This window comes from Trachemys scripta, chromosome 1 (genome assembly GCF_013100865.1).
Source record: "Trachemys scripta elegans isolate TJP31775 chromosome 1, CAS_Tse_1.0, whole genome shotgun sequence".
Classification (NCBI taxonomy): Eukaryota; Metazoa; Chordata; order Testudines; family Emydidae; genus Trachemys; species Trachemys scripta.
Window position 1 is genome coordinate 25,383,665 of NC_048298.1, and position 22,320 is coordinate 25,405,984.

At 40.9% G+C, this 22,320-nt stretch overlaps 1 protein-coding gene across 3 annotated transcripts in view; it reads left to right on the top strand.

The window, feature by feature from the left end:
* LHFPL3 (LHFPL tetraspan subfamily member 3) overlaps positions 1-13,118 on the top strand; it is a 427,282-nt gene extending 414,164 nt beyond the window's left edge. For all 3 annotated transcript variants that reach the window (XM_034766197.1, XM_034766205.1, XM_034766187.1), the window contains one exon: positions 10,516-13,118. Coding sequence is in view for 1 of the 3 variants with exons in the window: in XM_034766187.1 (XP_034622078.1) it covers positions 10,516-10,544 (29 nt within the window). In the remaining 2 variants the exon portion in view is untranslated. The remainder of the gene's footprint in view (positions 1-10,515) is intronic.
* Positions 13,119-22,320: the final 9,202 nt, after the last annotated feature.

Genomic DNA, 22,320 nt, shown 5'->3' on the forward strand with positions numbered 1-22,320 from the left:
AGAAAACCTGACCCATGAACAGAGGTTAAAAGATCTGAGCATGTTTAGTTTTGAGAAAAGAAAACTGAAGGGGCAACCTGATAAAGAGTCTTTAAATACTTTAAGGGCTGTTATAAGGAGCACTGAGATCAGTTGGTCTGCATGTCCACTGATAGTAGGACAAGAAATAAGCATCTTTATCTGAAGCAAATGCAATTTAAGTTAGATATTAAGAAAAAATTTCTAACTGTAAGAGTAGTTAAGCTCTGGAATAGGCTTCCAGGGGAGGTTGTGGAAACCCCAGCATTGGAGATTTTCAAGAACAGGTTGGACAGATATCTGTCAGGGGTGATCTAGGTTTATTTGGTCCTGTGTTAGCGCAGGAGGCTTTATGATTTCTAGAGGTCCCTTCTAGCTCCACATTTCTATGAATCTGTGATCATAGCAGAAGGTGAAAGAGCTCTCTCTCAAACAAGTGTGTGACTGGACATGTGGAAGAACAGGTCATACTTACCCAATGCTCCAAAATCATCCAGTATTGAAGTTGGTTGAAAAAAATGAGAAAATGTCACACAAAAATTCAAAGTTGTTTCTATTTTGCAGAGTTGGATCCATTTTTCTATTCACTGAATTTAATCACTACATTTTCTGAGATTTTTACTGACATTATTTTTAAAAATCTTCAGTAAGACAAAAATGCAGTTTTCAATAAACTAAACGTCTCTATAAAATATTGAGAACATTTCACAAAAAACAGACATTTTGATAATGCCAACAATTTTTCAAAAGGCCATTTTAAATTAAATGTCCCCTTATGCAAAAAATTGACCAGTTCTATCCATAATTTAATAATCTGAACTACACAGGATCACTATGGGAAGTCTGTGTCTGATAGTATTGCCATTAAATCTGATCAATGTCATCAAAGAAGGGGAAAAGCAAGAACTATTCTTAAAACACACACTCCTGTACTATTATCAGGGACCATGGGTCTTTAACTCTGGACCACAGGGCTCTTGTGCCAACCAACCAACGGTCACCAGCAATAGAAGCTGAACTGCTTGCTGGGTAGTTTCCATTAGAAGGAGAAATTGATGATAAGATTCAGATATTCTTGAATGCAATCCTGTTTGTTTACAAATAATGTACACAATATCCTGTTTCCCTGAACACAGTAAGAAAAAACAGGAGGCAGTTCACTTCTTCAGATTCCAACCCTGTTTTTCAGCCTACACTGCCCAAAAGAATCTGTCTCTCTCAGCTTTCTCCCAGGGTCACACTCACTGTGCTTCTCTGGCTGTCTCGTACCGTTCTCACACTAACAAAGGTGAGAATCAATTTAATGCCCCACCCTGTGTATTTGCAATCAGTTGTAGGGAAACTCCTCTTATTCTTCCTGAGTTAGTTCTTGCTCAGGCCTTCCCATGTGGCCCAGTATGTTGGCCGGTGGGTTTTATTATTTCAGCTATCTTACTCCATAATGGACCTTAATCACTTCTTCCATTTAGCCTGAATGAACAGGGGCTAGCATGCCCATCAGCACAACAATATAGAAAAAAAAAACCTCACTGCATCTTACTAGATACTAAGATACAGTCTTGCTGTAATCAAGAATGAAGCGAGCAGAGAACAGGTGACAAAGATTGCTGTTTTCAAACCTGATGCCTAATGTTAGGCACTTAAGTCTATATTTAGGCACCTACGGCTATATCTACACTACAGACCTCACAGTGGCTCAGCTGTACCGCTGCAGCTGTGCCACTGTAAGGTCTCCCGTGTAGCCGCTGTATGCCGACGGGAGAGAGCTCTCCCACCGGCATAATTAAATCACCTCCAATGAACAGTGGGAAAGCATCTCCGGCCAACATAGCTCTGTCCACACCAGCACTTTTGTCGGTGAAACTTATGTCGGACAGGGGGGTGGTTTTTTTCACACCTCTGACTGCCAAAGTTTTGCCAACAAAAGTGCTAGTGTAGACAAAGCCTTAGTTAAAAGGGTCTGATACTCAGAGTGGCTCTCATTGAACCAATATGGACTGAAGGTCATGACAAATTTGAAAATCCTAGATTTTGTGGCACTGGAGGTCACAGGAAGTCAGACAACAAATACTAAGCAGGAGCTATTGGGTGAGCAGAGCTCAAACAGCTTAAAAAGCAGTTGGAACAAAATAACCCTCAGAATTCTCTGGGTTTCAGAACAGAGATTTTCTTGAATTTGTAGAACTTGTCGAAAATAAAGAACTTTCCTAGAAAAACAGTTAAGGAACACTTAGGAATCACAAGAACAGTAGTTTCTTTGGATGTCCAGGATAGATAGGGAAAGACTGCAGCAAAGCAGAACGAAGGAATAAAAATAGATGAATAAAAAACCTGATTTTTGCCTGATTTTTGTCCTACAACTCACTAGAGGAGAAAGCTGCTTAATAACATAAAAGCCTTTATTGGTGAAGGCATTTCTGTCACCCTCCAGTTCTCAGCAAAACTCCGTATCATCCATGCCAGCAAAACCTCTTTGGAGACGTGATTCCCTTCTCAAAGCTCCCCGAAAAGATCACAGAGTACTATTTTTGGAACATCAAGGACCCAAACCTGCACTCCTTGCATACCTGAAGCTCCCACTGAGTTCCGTTTCCTTGAGCCCCTGGCTAATTTTTGTGGCTTTTCAATCCCATTTTCTTATTTTTATTTTTTTCTTCCCTTTTTTTGTGTGTGAAAGACCCAGACTGCACAGGAGGAAGTGATTGACTGCAGGGAGAACATTTAAAAATAATTATACACAAAATGCTGTCAAGTGCACAGGGTGAACAAAGTGACAAAACAGAGAAACATTATTTTCTAATCTCTTTCAGTTGGCATAATTTTAGGTGCTATTTGTAACACTAGTAGATAAAGCAACTCCAGAGAGAAGTGTAATTTTTAATCTGATGTCCCTTAAATAGTCCAATGAATTAAAACCAGGGGATACATAATTAAGTAGGACCTCCAAATACCAAAGTACAACAGACCAGGCACATTAGGGAATGAGATGAGAAGGCCCCTCAAGGTGTGGAGGTCAGTCTTCCTTGTTTCCTTTCATGTTTGTTATTAGCTTCATATTCTTTTGATGTGTGGCAGATTTGAAGGGGTTTTTTTTTTGTGGGGGGAACAGTCTGCATTAGTAAATGTCATTCTATGTGTTATTTGGTCTTTGTAAGTGTGTGATATGCAATTACTATGGACAGAAACACAGAATAGTGTGATATAACAATCAACATGGGAATGCCAGGAGCGAATCTACTCCTCAAGCATAACAGATTATTTTTAACCTAAAATTGTTATATTTTAAACTATTTTCAAAATGGTAGCGATGTTTAGATTATTATGAACTATGGCGTGTGTAACGGTCTAGAAGCGGTCTCCTGTGAACACTCCCTAGTAGCTGGTGTTTTGGATCCTGCCGGGGCCTGAAACAGTGAGTCAGCAAGACTCCTTTACCAGGTGAGGTTTATGGATATAAAGAGGATGGGAATAGCCTTCTACCCTAAGAGAGTCTGTGGATCTGATGGACGAACTAGGGTCTTGGCTGAACAGCTTTGAGGCATGAACCCTAGAAGCAACCAAACCTAGTGAGAAGGCATGGGATGGACTTCATGTTATCTTCCAGTTCATTTCTCTGTTAACAAGGACTACATCCCATGGGAAGAGGGTGAGTTTTGATTCTGCACAGTGCGTGGACTGTCTTTTAGAGCAGATTGGGAAATAGGTGTATTTTGCTGTTGCTCATGAATAATAATCAGAATGACATGGATTATTCATGTCTGTGGTGAAGTGTTACTAGACAGAGCACTATACCCAATCACAAGATGAACTGCCAACAGAAAACAGTGCTATCAGTAATATGACAAAAAAATTCTTTTTGGATCCTCTAGCCATTTTTCTGTTCCTCCTTTGTATAAGAAAAAGTGGCATGCCATTCAGTGGTTAATTACTACCATTATCTGCCTCATCTGCCTTGAAATCAGCCTGTCAGATTTTAAGCATTTTATTATGTAGCAGGAACTGAGCTTTCTGCAAATAGAAATGGCAAGATTTATCTTTTCATGTGAGCATTTGGAAAATTCTTGAATGCTTCTGAAAACATTCATAAAGCCTGTTAGGCTGGAAGTTAAACTACTGTCCCTAACAGAGCAAGTAATATAATCATAGCAGATCTAATGAGCAGTAGGCTTCCATTCAGAGTTCTGGTCCCCTATTCCATGAAGTCTGAATACAGAATCTGTTAAAATCCTTTTTTTCCCCCTATTACTATGCAAGAAAATGCTGCAAACAAAGAAGCCAGGTCACTTATCAATCTATCCATATAAACTCCTATAATTCTTCACCGGAAAAGGCACATAGAATCTTACTCCTTGGGTTTTTTAAAACTTTTATAAACATTTTGATATTTCTTGCATACTCTACACAGTCTCTGACCCTCAGCATTCCCTGCTAGCAGAGTCGGGCTTCAACACCCATGGATGACTGTGTAAAAGATAACTGCCAGATCCTGCTTGGTAGTCTACAAATAAAAGGAGGAAGTGCTGTGTTTACCTTAGGCGTTGGCTAAACAAGAGGCCATTCATGATGTTCTATCAAAAAGGTGCTAGAACAGCCCTACAAGCCAGCCCCAAACCAAACAAGTTTGGCTAGGAAGTTTCCGACCTCTTGATTCTCCCATTCAGTAGGATAGTCTTGCTCCTGCCGTGCATAGCTGTGGGCAGCTTTACATCTATTGTGTGCCCCAGAATCTGTACAAGTTCTGCCACAGCCCCTCCTTCGCAGCACTGCTGCAACCAAGGCAAAGGATGCTTGCTGGACACATTTGGAAAAGAAAAGGCACTTTCTGCAGATGAGTGAGTGGAAGCAGATACCACATGTAGCCCTCCAAAAGTCTTCTCTCCTCCTCATCGCCGGGGAAAGCAATGACATTGTCTCAGGCCAGCCAATTATTCAGGAATATTTTTCATTATAAGAATTTAGGGGAAGATTTTCAAAGACATGAAGAGAAGTGAGGCACTCAATGTCCTCTTGGGTTTGGATGCCTAGCTGCCTTTCATGCCTTTCCCCTTAATCACAGGTACATATGTAACCTTTGGGTGGGCTAGAGTTCACTTCATTACCCTTCTCCAGTGCTTACAAAACCCCCAACTCCCATAGAAGAGTAGCTGGAGACCCAGTGCAATGTCATCCAACTACACCAGACCCAGTCTCTAAGGCTTTTCAGCAAGGATTGCACAGGGTCAACCTCCCCACATTCAAGTCCCAAAAGGAACTAAAGAAATTAATTTAATTAAATAACTTTATAAAATCTTATGATAGAGAAACAAATAATCTAATTTTTACAACATGACGTGGCTATGTTATAATCCACAGACATTACCTTCATAGTTATACAGAAACATGAATAAAAAAAAAATTAAAATCTGAACAGTTCAGTCCCCACAGAAATACAGTGAGAAGAAACTGAAACTTCCCAAAAGCTTAGGTTTTGTTCACCTAAGTCTCAGCTCAGCTTCTCCCGACTCACACAGGGCACATGGCCTTCTGCAAAGCAGCTGCCCTCACTGCTTGCCCTCATGAAGTCTGACCCCAGCAACAGGGAACCTACTGGAGCAGTCCCAGAACTACCACACCCAATTCCAGAAGCTTCTGGATGTGGAGTGCTTAATCTGCCTAGCAACAATGGTCCACATGGTAGGCTCACCCCTACCTCCCCCCAATGGGTCTCTTAAAGAGATATCTCCCTATTAGGCTCATGGATTACACATACACATGTGTGGATGCTGCCTGTATACTGATGTACATTAGTTTCTGATTTCTGTGGTGCAGCAGCTAAGCGTGGATTTTTCAGGTAATTTTGCTGTTGTCTTGATGTATGTCAAAGGGTTATTATCCGTTTTTGCAGTGAACTTGGCCCTATCGAGGTAGTCATGGAACCTTTCTGTGATGGCCCATTTCAATGCCAGGAACTCCACTTGATGAGCAGGGTAGTTTCTCTCAGGTGGTGTGAGACCTCGACTTGCAAATGCTAATGGTTGGAGTTTGCCCTCACACTCTCGATAAAGGACAGCGCCTAAACCAGTGTAGCTTGCGTCGACATGGAGTTCATATGGTTGGGTGGGATCAGCGTACACCAAAACAGGTGCTTGAGTGAGCTGTTGAATGATTTTATGGAAAGCTTCTTCACACTCAGCAGTCCACCGCTTTCCAAAAGGTGCACCCACATTAAAGTACTGATGCCGAGGTGGGTTCCCCTTCTTCTTATTTGTGGGGGGATAACCCTTGGTGAGCTCTGTGAGTGCATGTACGATGTGCAAAAAATTCTTTATGAACCTGCAGTAACAGCCACAGAATCCCAGAAACAGCTGTAATTCCTTGAGAGTCGCAGGCCTCGGCCAGATGGTTACCGCCTTCACCTTCTCTGGGTCTATAGCTATACCATCTGCAGACACTATGTGTCCCACGTACCGCACGGATGTCTGGCAGAAGATGCCCTTGTCTAAGGATAACTTGAGGCCAGCCTGTTCCAAACGATTCAGGACTTTGCACAGCCGAGTCTCGTGTTCTTCTAAAGTGCGCCCGAATACTACAATGTCATCCAACTACACCAGACACTCTAACAGGTGCATGTCCCCTACCACTCGCTCCATGAGTCGCTGAAACGTGGCTGGAGCTCCAGATACTCTCTGGGGCATGCGATTAAATTGGTAAAACCCTAAGGGGCAGATGAATGCTGTCTTCTCCCGGTCCTCTACATGGGCATTTGATAGTATCCACTGCGGAGGTCAAGGACAGAGAACCAGCAGCTACCATTCAGGCTATCCAAGGTGTCATCCACCCAGGAACGACCCTGCTGTTCACCCAGTGTTTTATGTATCCAAACTGTATTGCATGTCTATTTTAGATTGTAAGCCCCTGGGAACAGTGATCATAGCTTCCTTTCTCTCCTGTAGTACACCAAATATACTGCCAGCATTCAATAAATAATCATAAATAATGGGTCAGTAGAGCACTTTGGGTCTATGGTGAGACGAGGAGGAAATTTTACCCGTCACATATTACTCAAGTGACTCCTAGCAGCTGATCTGATTTTGGAATAGCATTGGTCTTGACCTCATCAAGAAAGTCATTTGCTTCCCCTCTCTAATTTAGTAAGACACTTGTAATCACAAGTGTTTAGAGAGAACAGCAAAGTAATAACCCATAGAAGGCTCACATTTTTCAGACTACCAATCAAAAGAATGGCTAAGAGGTTGTATAAATATGTCTGCAGAGAATTAATCAGGTAAGTGCTGAGACTGTTGCAAAGGCAATGTATTCAGCCTTTGAAGGATGAAGACTCTTGCATTATTCTCTGTAAGTGCTGTTTATCTGACTGTCCTTGCCATAAAAGCATGTTATGGTCTATCTGAAACTTCAGTCTGTGTATTTATACTTTGGCAAGGAGCAGCCTGCAATGCTCTCTACTATTCATCTTCACACCAAAGAAATATTGATGAGCTCCCTCAGAAAACATGCATAAACATTGGAATGGTGTAAATCCCTCAGGCAGAGACTGCATACCAACTCTATCACCAACAATCGGCATGTACCCTAATTGAATGGGTCAGGTAGGAACAATAATATCACCAGGAGGTGAAGCCTTTCCAAATCTTCAAATAGACTGAGAATCTAACAGCATTGCATTTAGGTAGTTTGGACAATATAGCCTTCACAGAGACTGCTTTCATTAATTTTGGTTCACCTGACAGCTCCAAAAAGGATTTGTAGGTAACTCCAATGCAAAAAACGTCAAAAAGTCAAAAGCATGTGACATGTTACAAGGTCAAACCAGACTGAACAAAATGAATGACTTATTTATGCAGCTTCCTCTTTGCACAGCACTAACTAGGAATCTGTGACATTTATTAAATTTCCTCTTTCCTCTGTATAACACCTGTGTATAAAATTTTGCAGAAGAACTAATAAAGATGTTAATATGTTGCAACCCTAATGCTGAATTTCAAATGTTGCTGGAAATCCAATAATTGTCATGCTAAATATTGTCATGCCTTTGAATAGCAAATACAATAACTTGAGATAAAACCCCTTTTTTTAAATGCTCCATTTAATCCTACAAACCTGAAATTTTTCATGGAAGTGCCACAGTATATTATTAAGGCCTGTACATTTGGTGTTCCTTGTTATAATCCTCCCATATCAAATAACTTCTCTGTGATGCCATCTATCTGTAATTGTCCACATATATTTTCTATCAAAGCTATTAGATGTAGTAGAGGCAGGGTGATGAGTGGGTCGAGCAGGGGACGGGGAGTCAAAAAAAAATGGTTTTATTCCTGATTCTGCCACTGACTCACTCTTTGGCTGTGGGAAAATGATTTAGCTCTCTCAGCATCAGTATTTCTATTTGTGAAAGGAGGATAATTTTAACAGTAAATTGGACCACATGCTTGCCTAGGTACTGTGGGGAAGAATACTTCACAGACAAGGAAATAGATGGGATGATGAAACAGATCTTTACCTTTTTTATCGTCTATGACTACATAATGACACTTACCCATCTTTATAAAATGCATTAGGATCCTTGGGGCACAAATTATTAATTATTTTAATCAGAAATATGTGCGTTTCTTGTCTACTACTTGTCCTTCACTATTGGCACATTCTTTTCATGGGAACAAGAGGAAGCTTTGCTCAGAGGAGTGTAACTGATCGTTTCCATTTGTAAAAGGCAAATTATTAGACCCACTGTATACAAATTCATTAAAGTATTGTTCCCTCAGAGATCACTCTAAATTGTGTATTAGTTTTCTGAAAAAGGAGAATAGTCCAGTCATCACCACCAGTGCTCTCCTTATGCACAGATATAGATAATCTTCCTGTGCCATTTGTTTTCTATGGCCTAGTTCCAGCAATAGCCATTGTAAGTGTCCTCTTTATAAAACACATCGAAACATAGCTTGTGAGCTGAGCATGATTCCTGGTGGAGACCACACTCCACTTGGTGCAGGTCTGGGGGAAGTGGCAAAGGTGGCTTTCCTCAATCCTAGTCTCAGTCCCTGGAACAGGTTTGAACAGCCTCAGGGCTGCTCTGACTTGTGCCTTGTTGCCTAATGGCCCCAAGAGGCCATTCCAGCAGCTCAGAATAGTTAGAGGGCAGTGATGCCCCAGTCACACCCCATTTCTTCCATCATACCCCCCTGTGTTGGGAGCTGTGATGGGGATAGCATAGGGGCATTATGCTGGCTGTGACACCAAGAGAATTCTCGTCTCCAGGGCTATATCCATTGGCTTTACAGACCTTTGTGCCAGCACAGCACAGCTGGCACAAAGGAGTCAGAGTGTAATGATGAATCAGTCCCATTGACTCTGTTCTCCAGCCCCATGCATGTGTAACTGAGCACAGAGCCCCTTCAGTCAGGCTGTGTGCTCATTTCCAGAATTTCAGCCTAAATACTTTCTCAGGCATAACTCCTGCCACTGAAGATGTTGCTGGAGTAGAGACTTCAAGGTTCAGCCTAAATAATCCAGTTATCCGGGAAATTTTAGCTAGTGATCCATCTGTAGAGCTCCACTTGTACAATAACTTTTTATTCAAACTTAGGGACAAATACTGACCTACTTTCCACATACACACATATCAGGAGAACAACACACAAGCCTGTATGGTTGGAGGGGGATCTTGCAGAAGATGGCTGTCCTACATCTGGATGCCCTGAAAGGAAGCAGAATGTCCCCTCCACAGGGCCTTCACAACAGCGGCAGTGGAGAGACATACCAGTCCATGGCTTAAGGTCATGTGACACATCAGCTATGCCATGGTTTCTGTGCACAGTACCCTGGGATTTTTTCCTAATTTAAATGCAATAGATTTCATAAAGGGAGGGGAGGAGGCTTTCTACAGTGGCAGCCTATTCATAGTATTACTGCAGTCGTTCCTTTTTTGCCCTGAACATGAATTTATGTTTATGTGGTATTGAAAATAATGGTGGGGGAGGGAGGGAGGGGCATACCAGTGCATGATGGATGATGATATGTGTTGAAAACACCTCTATTATCTTTGGGGACTGTCCCTCTGAAATCTACCAGACTAACTTTATTTATTTATTTTTTTAAATGAGGTTTGTGTATGCAGGCATTTGAAGGAAATCATAACTACTGAACAGAAATCTGATGACCTTGATTTGATTCCTCATATTATTCAAACAAATGTGACTCTCACCCAGTACATGCGGCATCTTTGTGTTCCCACTGTTCAGCCTTCAGATGAAACAACCCCTTTATTTTGACTTTCCTTGTTGATTAATAGATCAAAACTGATTTTCAAAGATTCCACCCTACAAATCACTGTGATAGTTGGAGATTAAAGTTGATGACCAATGTTATCTTTTATAATGAATGGAAATCAAAATAGTGAAATGTATGTAGAGTATTGATCAGAAGATAGCACTGTGCCAAACACAGTAGCAATGACTGCTGGCAATAAACTGACTTCTCTCTTCTCTCTGTTTTGCACAGTCCTGCTAAGCCAATCCTCACTAGAATGAGCACAAAACAAAATGAGTAACTGCTTTTGTACATCAACATTAAATGGAAAGAAGCTTGAGGAGCCTTCAATGGAGAAGAATGTTGACAAGTGCAAAAATGCCTGATTGGTAAGAGCTGCCTTCTAAACATAGATCAGCCAGGCATGGAAGTGATTTTCTGAAGAGAGATGCAATCATGGATTACACACCAGCTCATTAGAAACTGTCACTGAATACAGCATTCAGAAGACATGCATGAAAAGTCACATTTAGGGAATAAATTAAAAGGGATGTAGTTGTTGCTAGGCAAAACTTATGTAATATATGCATTGAAAAGGTTTGTAAACTCATTTTTTTATTCAACTGAAAAGCAAAAAGCTTTAAAACCTTTCACAGTAGGAGAGAGACAGTTAACTCAAGACTATTTCTGTTCCAGTAGCCAGGAAACTGATAGGACATCACTCTTAAATAAGCATTTATAAATAGACTCTGAATGTTTCCATCTCCTAGAGGAAAAAGTATAACTTTTACTGCAGCATTTCTGCACTTTGTTTATTTCACTGTATAATAAATCGGTTATAAATGTAAAGCTTCTCAATTTTTACTGCATATGTCCTCTGTTTAATTTATGTCTGTAACAAACTTATAACTGAAGAATTATTTCTGACATATATTGTAGTTCTGTGAAGGCATATATACAATAAGTTTCATCTTTCTGAATGTCATAATACTGTTGATTCTCATGCAACATAGACTTGCTCCTATTTAAGGTTGCAAAATAAAACCACTTATTTACAAAAAGAAAAGGGAGGGGGAGAAATTACTTGACACCTGAAATGTAACACACAGCTGCAGTTAAGCACTTTTGTATTTTTTCCTGTTCTATGTCATATAATCACTTAAATGAAATCCAGTGGCCTGTGTTCTACAGGAGGTCAGAGAAGATGATCTAATGGTCCCATCTGGCCTTACAATCTATGAATCTGACTAGTAAACAGGTACATTTTACAGAAAACTATGTAAAAGCCCTGGGCCAGATTCACTGCTATGCTCTGGCTGCTTTGTGTGGTGTGATGCAGCTGGAGCACAGCAGTGACTGTGGCCCTTCACGTTTTATTTTGCTTATGTGGTGTGAGAGGCATATTACCACCGAGTTATTCTGACTTCTGTGCAACGTTTTGTTGCTATTCATAAGGTTCCTTGCCAAGCAAACTCATTCTGGAAAGCAATTGAATAGTAAGAGCAGTCTGAGGCCTGGAATGTGAGCAGATAATTATTCTAGAGAGGAGTATTTTAGAAGTGAGCAGCCTTTGTATTATTTCCTGAAGCAATTCTAAGTTCAGAAGATTTGGAAGGCCACTATGATACTTGCTGGCATTCAGAAAAAGAAGCTAGAATAACAATTGATTATTATTACAGGCCCCAATAACAAATAGCTCTTGAAGAGGTACAGAGATAAAACAGGATTTTAACTTCCGGTTGTAAATGAGTCACTGCAAAACAAAACTCTTCTGCATCTAAGTGCATGAATCTCAGTTATGCTTCTTTGGCTGAAGACAATGTCTGTGACCAAATTGTCAATAAATAATGACTAGTTATTAAATAGCAATGTTAGCTGTCTGTCAAGGTAGTTATATGGCCCTGATCACCATAGTAACTGCACACCTAACATATATGCTTGCCAAATACGTTTACAGATAAATTTGGGTGGGATTTTCAAACACTCTGTCCCTTAGCCCAAGTCTGCATCCATTGTAGCCAAAGGGAGTTTCGATTGACTTCAGTGGATGCTGAGCACTTTTGAAAGTCACACCCAAAAGTTGTCATCCAACATAAATCTATTCCTAGTCTCTGTCACCAAAATAAAGAGGAAGGGTATAACATAAGTGACTTACATGGGTGGGTTTGGAAGCTCATTAAGGCCCCAATTCAGCAAGGTATTTAAGCATGTGAGCAATCCCCCTGAAATCAATGGGACAATTCACATGCTCAAAGTTAGACACATTTAGGCCTACCTTGCTAAATGGGGTCTTAATAAAGCTTGTTGTCATTTACCAGTGTTGATATATCATAGGCACACTTTATCTCAGAAGTCTGTAAAGAGGTTTACCTGAATGTGCTACAGTATCGTTGTAATCATTTGCTCCAGGGGTTACATTGTATTCTCAGATTATTGCAGTCATGATATTTTTTCCTGCAATAGAAACTGCATTAATTGGGTTTCTCTGTGCCATGCAATTTTGTTACTGCCTACTGAGTTTTGCATCATAGTGACTGTATAACGAAAAAGCCCACTTTAGACATACAAATGTTGCAAAAATGTGTCATCACAAGACCTTGTGGCTCTACTATTTCAATTAAAATGTACCATATGTACATAAATAAAGCAAAAAGTTACAAGGATGTACATCACTAAATGTTAATTAAGTATAAGTAGTATGTTTTTATCTTTTTAAAGGTGAACGCTTTCCCATTCCATTCCACTGTAATGTCAAAAATGTGTGTAATTTTTTTTTAAAGTCAACAAACTGTAAAGAAAATTGTTGGAATACCTGACTTTCTGTAAAAAACTAAACTGAAATAAAATTACTACAATAATTTTTGTTACTTTAATATATGCTTAGTATTAAAGTACCTAATAAATGTCAATGATTAATTTTTGTAGCATACTAAAACAGAGTATGCTCATGCGTTTCTCCAGTTCCCATGTGGTAATGACTGCTGGTACTGCAATCAGTGTCCCCCTTTCTAGACCCTACCCAGGCTCCACCCCGGCAGTGTGACACACAGGGACAGACCCCTGTGCTCATGTGGAGCCCCAGTAAAGAAAGTAGTCTCTGGATGGGCACAGGACTGTCCACACCCATCATATTTGCAGGATTGGGCCTTATTTGTTAAATGGTCTTCATTCTCTAATGGTAAACTTGGTTTCATAAGATGCAAAATAATCAGGAGTTGAATACAGTAAAACCATTTACATATAGCAAAGTTTTCAAACCCACCCAGGGGATCTGGATGCCAAGTGCCCATTAATTTTAATAGATTGATTACTCCTAGGCAAGTTTGTAAAGCTCAACTTAAATATTTTTGTGGAAAGCTCAGAGATCTTTTTTCAATTCCAGTTTATACTTCTGACACAAATGGCTATTCTGTTAACAAAAGCCAGATAATAGCTTGATTTCAGAAAGCATCTTATATCATCTCCTTTACATTGGCTTTAAATATTGTTAAATTATTGAGGCCCCCCATTGTGATAGGCGCTGTACAAATATATCAAAAGTCATGGTCAAAGAGCTTACCATCTGATTGTTAATGTTGTGCAAAATCCTTATCATGAAATGTGAAATATCTTTTCTGGATGAGATTAAACCTAGCTCCCTTCTTTCCATCTCTAATTGGCTGCCCAGGTCAAATTTATTCCTGCAACCCCATTAACTTCAGTGTATTTTTGCCTGGCCACATCAGGTCAGGATTTGGACCTTCAGGTCTATTTGGAAATACAAGAAGATAACGTCTGTCTTCGGCAAGATCTCCCCATGGTAAAACTGGTTCTAAAGTCTAAGGGTGCAAATCTTCACTTACAACTGTCTTCACTAGACCCGCTAAATCGACCCCTGCTGCATTGATTGCAGCAGAGTCAATCTCCCCGTAGTGAAGACAAGCCTAGTAGCTTAAGTCTGTACTTTCAAACTCTGAGCACCTGCCAAATTTTGGTGGGACTATAACTTCAGAACATCTCTTGAAGTTTCATGGAAGTGGGTGGGGAAATTCTACCTTGGGCCTAGAAGCAGTCTACCTATTTTCACTCTGATAAACCTTTGTTTGCAGATTTTAGAGAGGGGTGAAAAATAGAGTTTATCATGGAAACTGGGTTGCAACCTTAACTGTGGAGTATCTGCTACTGTTCCGTAATATATAGCTTCTGAGGATAGTCCCAACAATATTATTATAATATCTTTAAGGATGGTCAAAGTTTGTGCCTAAACAATAGGACAACGGCTTTCATATGTTATGAAAGTGTCATTAGTTTCAGCTGGGAAACAGACTGTCAGTGATTTGAAATGAAATAAACTGTCCAATTAAAAAGTAAAGCAGGATTCAATTTGTACAGTTTATATATGTATATGTCTGTGGTGAATAGTTTCTGAGCTAGTCCTCGGAGTGGAACATGCATCAATTTTCCCCTCCACCAAAGTGTATGGGGTTTTAAACATGTATCTCCTTTCCAGGTATTTTTGTACAGAAGGGAATGGCCTGGCCCAGGGTTGTTATATTAGCTGACAAAACCTGCACAGGCTAATGGTTAAAATGCACATGCAGCCATTCCACCTGGTGCAGGGCAACTCTGTATTCTCACAAGCTAGGCCTCATTGTCTAGTCCTCATTGTCTCACTCCAAGTCTAGTTAGTACTTGGAGTGAGACCTCAATGGAAAACCAAGTGCCGCAGAAAGTGGCATTTGTGGTTTGGTAGGTGATACTTGTCCCTTAAAATCAGTACTGAAGAAATGCCTCAGCACTGACTACTGACTTCCAATGGAAATTAGGTCCCTTCCTGCCATTTATGCCTTGAAAAATCTCCCCCTGTATGGCTTGATCCTGCACCCACTAAAGTCAATGGCAAAGGCCCCATTGACTCCAATGGAGCAGGAGCAGCCCCCTAGTTTGTATATCATTTTGTTACATTTGTAAAACATTTTGGGATGAAAGATGTTAAACACATTTATGGACTCATTCTGCTCTTATACAAACTGGTTTTACACCAGCATAACTGAACTGATAAGTATTCCTGGTTTACACAGGTAAAAATTAGCCCAGAACCAGGCCCGTAATATTTATTAGTAATCAAACCATGAAATAAAAATTGTCAAAACCCTATCTTCTGGGTTATATTCCTATTCCATCTGCATGAAAAATATTTCCACCTTGAACGTTTTCAGTTTCAACAACTGACGATGAGCTAGAAGTATATAAATGCCATTAACAGATGTAATCAGTTTTCTATTATAAGGCTTCCCAAATTCAGACTTTAGGACAGATATACAGGAACTTTTCTGTTGTTCCAACCCATGTTCAGAAGTGAAGTCTGACAAAGGAGGAACTCAAAACTAGATTTCTGGAGGCCTGAATTGTATTCTCAGCTCCAAACCAGAGATTTCCTTAGTGCCTGCAGGTAAACCACTAGATCAAAATTTTCAAATTTGGAAGCCTAAAGTAAGGCCCTGAATCTATTTAATATGGATCCAATTACTCTATAATAAGCCAATCCAATTAATACTGAGTTAAGTGCCTGTGGTGAGATGTACAAACCCCACACTGGAGAAGAAGGGGTTAAGGAGCTGCTCTGTACCTAAGCAGCCCTGCCCCTTCACATCTGCACAAGCTGGAGGCAGAGCTTAAAAAAGGGAAGCAAAGTAGCTCAGAGGTAGGCAGACAGGGATCAAGTCACACCACATCACTGCTGCCTGGTGATACTGACCTGAATCAGAGGGGCTGTAAAGGAGGGGCTGGTGACTTTTGAAGGTCAGAAACTTTATTTTTATATTCAGTTCTTTACCTGTGAGAAAAGGGGACACTGGTAAGAAGTGATCCAGGGAGGCAGCCGCATAGCACCCCAAGGTACAGGACTTAGCTGCCTACTACCGGGCCCTAGATTGGAACCTGGTGGAGAGAGTGGGCCTGGGCTTCCCTAACAGTCCCTAAGAGGGGACAATGACAGAAGTCTATCTGCCAGCAGTTGGGGAAGACCCTGAAGATACAAGGGTCCAACCCCTGACCCAAGGAGGGGGGGGGGAGGCTTGAAGCCCTTTCTGATTTATGATGAATTCCACATTATTGGACTCTATGTGTACCCTGAAAGGGGTGGATCTGCATGTGTGACTCGGACAGAGAGCTGAGCTGCTAAAAGGACAGACCACCACGAGGTAGAGGTATAGTGAGAACGGGGAATGCCTTGGAGAAAGACAACCTGCTACACCCCAGCCTGACCAGTAGGCAGCATCCATGCTTAGTATTCCCCTTCACAGGGCCTAAGTGACGTCATCCAGATTGGAGAAGTTTGGTCTTGATTGCCCTCTGCCTCAGCTCCCTCATTTGTTAAGAAATGGGAAAATACATATGTACATTACAGGCTGTGCTAGGACGCTAAATAAATGACTGCAATGATAGTGCAATGTACATTAAGATTCTCAAATGGAAGGTGCTACAGAAAGCAAAGGATTATTATAATGTGGCAGAGTTAAATAGGGTTAGATGGCTGGGTTGCTCTGAAAACTGAGGGCTGATGTTAGAAGAGTTATCAGGCTTTGTTCTAGGCTAAATGCTATCAGAAAAAGAGTCATTTTATTCAGTTTAACTGAATAGTCGCCCATGTTTCAGAGTGCACATGGAGGATAAGGAATCAAAAATACATAACGTTGTTAATGGTTTTAAAGGGCTTGTTCTGGTTTTTAATTTTATCAGCTAGACATAGTGTGAAAATTCCCTCATTTTTAAGTATTTAAAGATACTTTGAATTAAATATAGTTACAATGGAATCGAGGGCACTAGAAAATTCTTCAGAGGCAAGATAATTTAGGCATATGGAAAGCATTCATGGTATGTGATAGATTTACTGTTTTGTGTATGTTTATGCTGCCATCTAGTGGCAGATGTTTTAATAGATTTTGTTAATTCAAAATGGTTTCCAATCCCTATTTTTCTATCTCTATTTATAAAAAGATCAGATCAGTAAAAATAATACTTATGTAAGATTACATGCCTCCCATAATATGGATAAACCCCTTGACTAAACTGGCAGTGTATTAATTTATACTGCAAGTTTACTATGAAAAGCGTTTGAGATGGGAAGAAATTAAATTTAATTTTTATTTGCATTCCTACAGTGAATAGAGGCCAAGCCTTAAACTGGTGTGGATGAAAGCCTTGTCCACTCAACCACTGGCCAGCACAGTTTAGGTTCATTCACTCAAGAAGGGCTCTTCAGAGACAGTTTTTTGCATTTCTCAGGCAGCAGTGATATTGAGTCAGCTTTTCCCTCATCTGACTCTACATTCTTTCCTGAACCTTATGTTCTTTGTTGAACACCAGCCAGCTTCCAATTTGAATTCACAAACTTAGGGTAAAGGCACATCTCCAGGTTCACATTGCTGTCTGGTAACTGTAACAGACACTCCAGAGAGTTGCCTGTTATTTTTTCTTCACCTTTCTCTCTTCCTCATCCATGCAGCTTCTCCCCTCTCTGCAGCCAGATGTTCAGTCCAGTGTACTGAATCTGCAGGTTCACTGCTGAGGCCCTTTCCACTACCTGAATGATCTGAGGAGCCACAGGTCAGTAACTGGGTTCAAGGGAAAATGAAAGTCTATATCCATCACTTCAACCAATAAAGAGTAACAGGTGGAAGAACACTAGGACACTGGACCATCTTAAAAAGCCGGTATCAGGGACCCTCTGCCCTCTTCAAGCTCAACCAGGAAGCAAGAAAGATCTTTTGTCCATATGCACCCAACATACCGAAAGGCCTAACACCTCTGCAAAGCAGAAGAAAATGGCTGTGATTGGCTGGAGAGAACCAGTACATAGTGAACATAAAGCCAAGGCAGGGACAGAGCTCTAGACCAGTGGGGGAAGCCAGCAACAAGTAGGCTAGGGAGGAAGAGCTGGGAAACAGCCCAGGCCATGTTGCATTGTGAACTTACAAAAAGACCTTCCAGGTCTTCAGAAGATTCATGGCTGGGAGCAGCAGCTCAGTGGTCAGAAGAGGAGTAAGGACTGGGAAGAACCAAACAAGAGCTGCCATTTAAAGAACTGCAGAGGAACTGCATGAGAGAATGATGCTAAAATGTAGAGTCCTGCTCACCTCCAATCCCTTTAGAAGGAGCCCATTTGCTACATTCAGGCTGATGGAGTTCAAAAGAAACTGGAGAGCAGGCCAGATATTGAGGCTCTGAGTAAACAGTGGGCATGAGAGGCAGCAGGAATAGGGGGAAGAAGAGCCTCAGGCACTGTGAAGAATACTGAAGAGGGCTGAAAGGAGCAGCTGGCTAAAACCAAACTACTATACCAGGAAGTGCCCAGAGCTTGTCAGCACATCTCAAAACCCTCCTTGAGGGAGCAGCAGTGGTTAATGGGGTTGCTGCATTAAGAGGGCCCAGACACTAAGATAGTATGGATAAGGTTGATGAAGGAGGGTCAGAAGGTAGGCCAAAGGATGTAGGCTTTCAAGCATCTTTGAAAGGGTCAAAATGTGGCAATTAGATAGCCTTGAGAGGAGCAGGACATTGGATTTAGACACTACTTCAAAGGAGAATAGCTCTGAAATGAGCTAAAGGTAAATGTATACATCTAGGAACAAAGGATGTAGGCCATGCTTACTGGGTGAGGGACTCTGTCCTGGGGAACAGTGACTCTGAAAAATATTTGGGGGTTGTGGCGGATAATCAGCTGAACAAGAGGTCCCTGTATGATGCTGTGGCCAAAAGGGCTAATGTGATCCTTGGATGCATAAACGGGAATATCAAGTAATAGTAGAAAGGTTATTTTACCTTTGCCGCTGGTACTTCTGGAATGCTGTGTCCAGTTCTAGTATCCACAATTCAAGGATGTTCAAAAATGGGAGAGGGTTCAGCAGAGGAGAGCCACAAGAATGATTTAAAGGATTGGAAAACATGCCTTACAGTGATATATTCAAGGAGCTCAATCTATTTAGCTTAACAAGAGAAAGTTGAGGATTTGACTACACTGGGGTAGGCACGCGAGCTGATTTTCAGTGGCACTCTCACTTCCCAGGTCCTGGCCACCGGTCCGGGGGGCTCTGCATTTTAATTTAATTTTAAATGAAACTTCTTAAACATTTTAAAAATCTTATTTCCTTTACATACAACAATAGTTTAGTTCTATATTATAGACTTATAGAAAGAGCCCTTCTAAAAATGTTAAAATGTATTACTGGCATGCGAAACCTTAAATTAGAGTGAATAAATTAAGACTCAGCACACCACTTCTGAAAGGTTACCAACCCCTGGCTATACAATAGAAGTACCTACATGGGGAACAAATATTTGATAATAGGTTCTTCAACCTAGCAGAGAAAGATATAACATGATCCGATGTCTGGAAGTTGAAGCTAAACAAATTCAGACTGGAAATAAGGTGTAATTTTAACAATGAGGATAATTAATTGAAACAATTTACCAAGAGCTGTGGTGGATTCTTCATCCACTGGCAATTTTAAAATTAAGATTGGATATTTTGCTAAAAGATGTTCTCCAGTAATTACTTTGGGGAGTTCTATGGCCTGCGTTATATAGGATTTCAGACTAGATGATCACAATGGTCCCTTCTGGATTTGGACTCTATGAGCTTAGGGAGCAGCATACATTCGCAATGCAGGGCCTGAGGAATTGTGATTAGGGATGGTTAATCACATTAGGGGCTGGCAGAGGACTGAGCCCTAACTGTCATCCTACAGGAAGAACACACCAAGCAACGGTCCTGGGGACCACTGACATAACTAATGACAAAGAAGGTTATGTAGCAAGTCTCCAATGGAACCATCTGATTCTGTCAGGAATGACAGGTGCAGTCAACCCTATCCTATATGGTCAAAGACAAAAAGCTTCATGACTGTCTTCAAGGAGGGATGAACTGGAAGGGATGCTCCCAGGTACAAGGCCATAGGAATTCACAGGGTAGTGGTAATTTATTACCACTATAAATCAAACTCAATCAGTTGCTTACAAATTTTGGTCCATGAGCTCCTTCCCGCTGCTCTGCAGATTGAGAACCAAGCAGTGATAGGGTGAGGTATTGGGTCAGGAGGCTATCACAGTTCATGGCAGCTGCACCTATATTCCGTCTCCATGGTTCCATCAAGGGCATCTCCTCTTAGGCTTCTGGTTTCTCTGCCATCAGCTCTCTTGAGTGCAGACATACATCTTGCTGCTTCCTGACTGGGATATTTCCAGGCTGCAGAGTTCCCTGCCTACGCTGTGAATTTCCCAACAAGTCAGACTGCCTCAGCAGGCCTGCTTTGCTTTCCTTTCTCAAAGGCTATAAACAGTGTACTTGTTCACAGTCAAGTTACCACACAGCTCTTTCTAAGCTAGCACATGTATCCTTAGGGTGAAAACATTGTAGAGAAAACATATTAAAAACAATAATAGAATGTGCATGCATGCTAATAAGCTTACCAGAGATCACCCAGGCTCCAGCAAGGGCTTGGGCAGGTGAATAGTCCTTCAAACCTCATCTTGAGATTTTCTGTGGTCACAAATTCACTAGAGCTGTTAGCTCAGAACAAGCACATCCATATATCTGTGATTTTTCTCTTTTATACAGTTTGTGTCTTTGATCGCTACAGACATGAATAGGTAATCAGGCAGACAATGGCTTTCTCCTCAAGCCATAGCTTCAAAAGATTGGGGCTGGAAATGGGGAATTTGCATTCTTCCCCTTCCCTCCCCCCCCCTGATGTTTCCTAGCCCCCCGATGTTTCCTAGGAAACCCATTTAACTAAAAGTTCACATTGTTTCAAATAGTCCTTTTGAAGTTCATAACACTTCCCAGAGACTTAACACAGTTCCCTAGAGACATTACATACAATCCCACCATAATACATAAACATTTCCATTTTTAATACAATGAACTCCTAAAATATTTAAACTTAATGCAATGAGGTTTGACTTAATTCAATCAAGTTTATCCAGGAAATTGCCATATCTGTCACAGAGGCATGTCCATAACAGGCGCTCGCTTAAAGTGCTCCACAGAATGAAAAAGGGTGAGACTCACCACTCATAAATCTTAACACATATAGCGCTTGGGTAATATCCTGTACAGGGATTGCGTACTATCTAGGTATGACTGCAACAAAGCAATAAGAACCATAGAATTACTTCTGAATTAGCAGGTGCCTCTGTAATGTATGTGGAGAATGTTGTAAAATATGCTGTTCCCTTTTACACTGAGCCTGAACACTTTCACACAGATGCTCATAGAGGTCCAGAGTTGTTAATGTGCAGGACAATTGACCAGTTCTAGGAGTTCACAGAAGCTGTTGTAATGTATGTGGTCACACATTCTAAGACATACTGTTCCTTTCACATCAGTCGTGTGAATTTTTCATAGAAGCGTGCTCAGAGGTCCAGTGTTAATATATTTACTGGTGATAATTTGAGTTCTCTTCCTTCACTTCATATCAGGGTGTGTTTACTCTGTGCTGGCAAAATCTTCCTGTGGTTCCTCTGTAAACTTTATTACAGAGGCAGGCCGGGGGGATGGAGAAATATAGACTGTGGTAGACATAGATTTATTTTATTTGAGAATTCAGCACTGCTTTTTTCTCATTACTGGCCTGTGGCTGTACATTCATCAGTGCTGAAGCTGATGACGAACCAAGCAGAGTCAGGCCAGGCTAGAATTTGGATTGGAGACCTCTCAGAATAGTCCAAATGGTACATTAAGTGGTGCTGGCAGTTCAAGATGTGGACTTTTTCCATGGAATCATATTGTTTTAAAATGCATGATTTTTTTTAAAATCCTAGTTTTGCTGAGTTAAATTAGCTGAATCAGAACATAAGAACAGCCATACTGGTTCAGACCAAAGGTCCATCTAGCCCAGTATTCTGTCTTCTGACAGTGACCAGTGCCAGGTGCCCAGAGGGAATGAACAGAACAGGTAATCATCAAGTGATCCATCCTGTCGCCCATTCCCCGCTGCTGGCAAACAGAGGCTAGGGACACCTGTGATTGGACACGGAACGTCAGTTTGAACTGTAATATGTTATGTAAAATTGTTG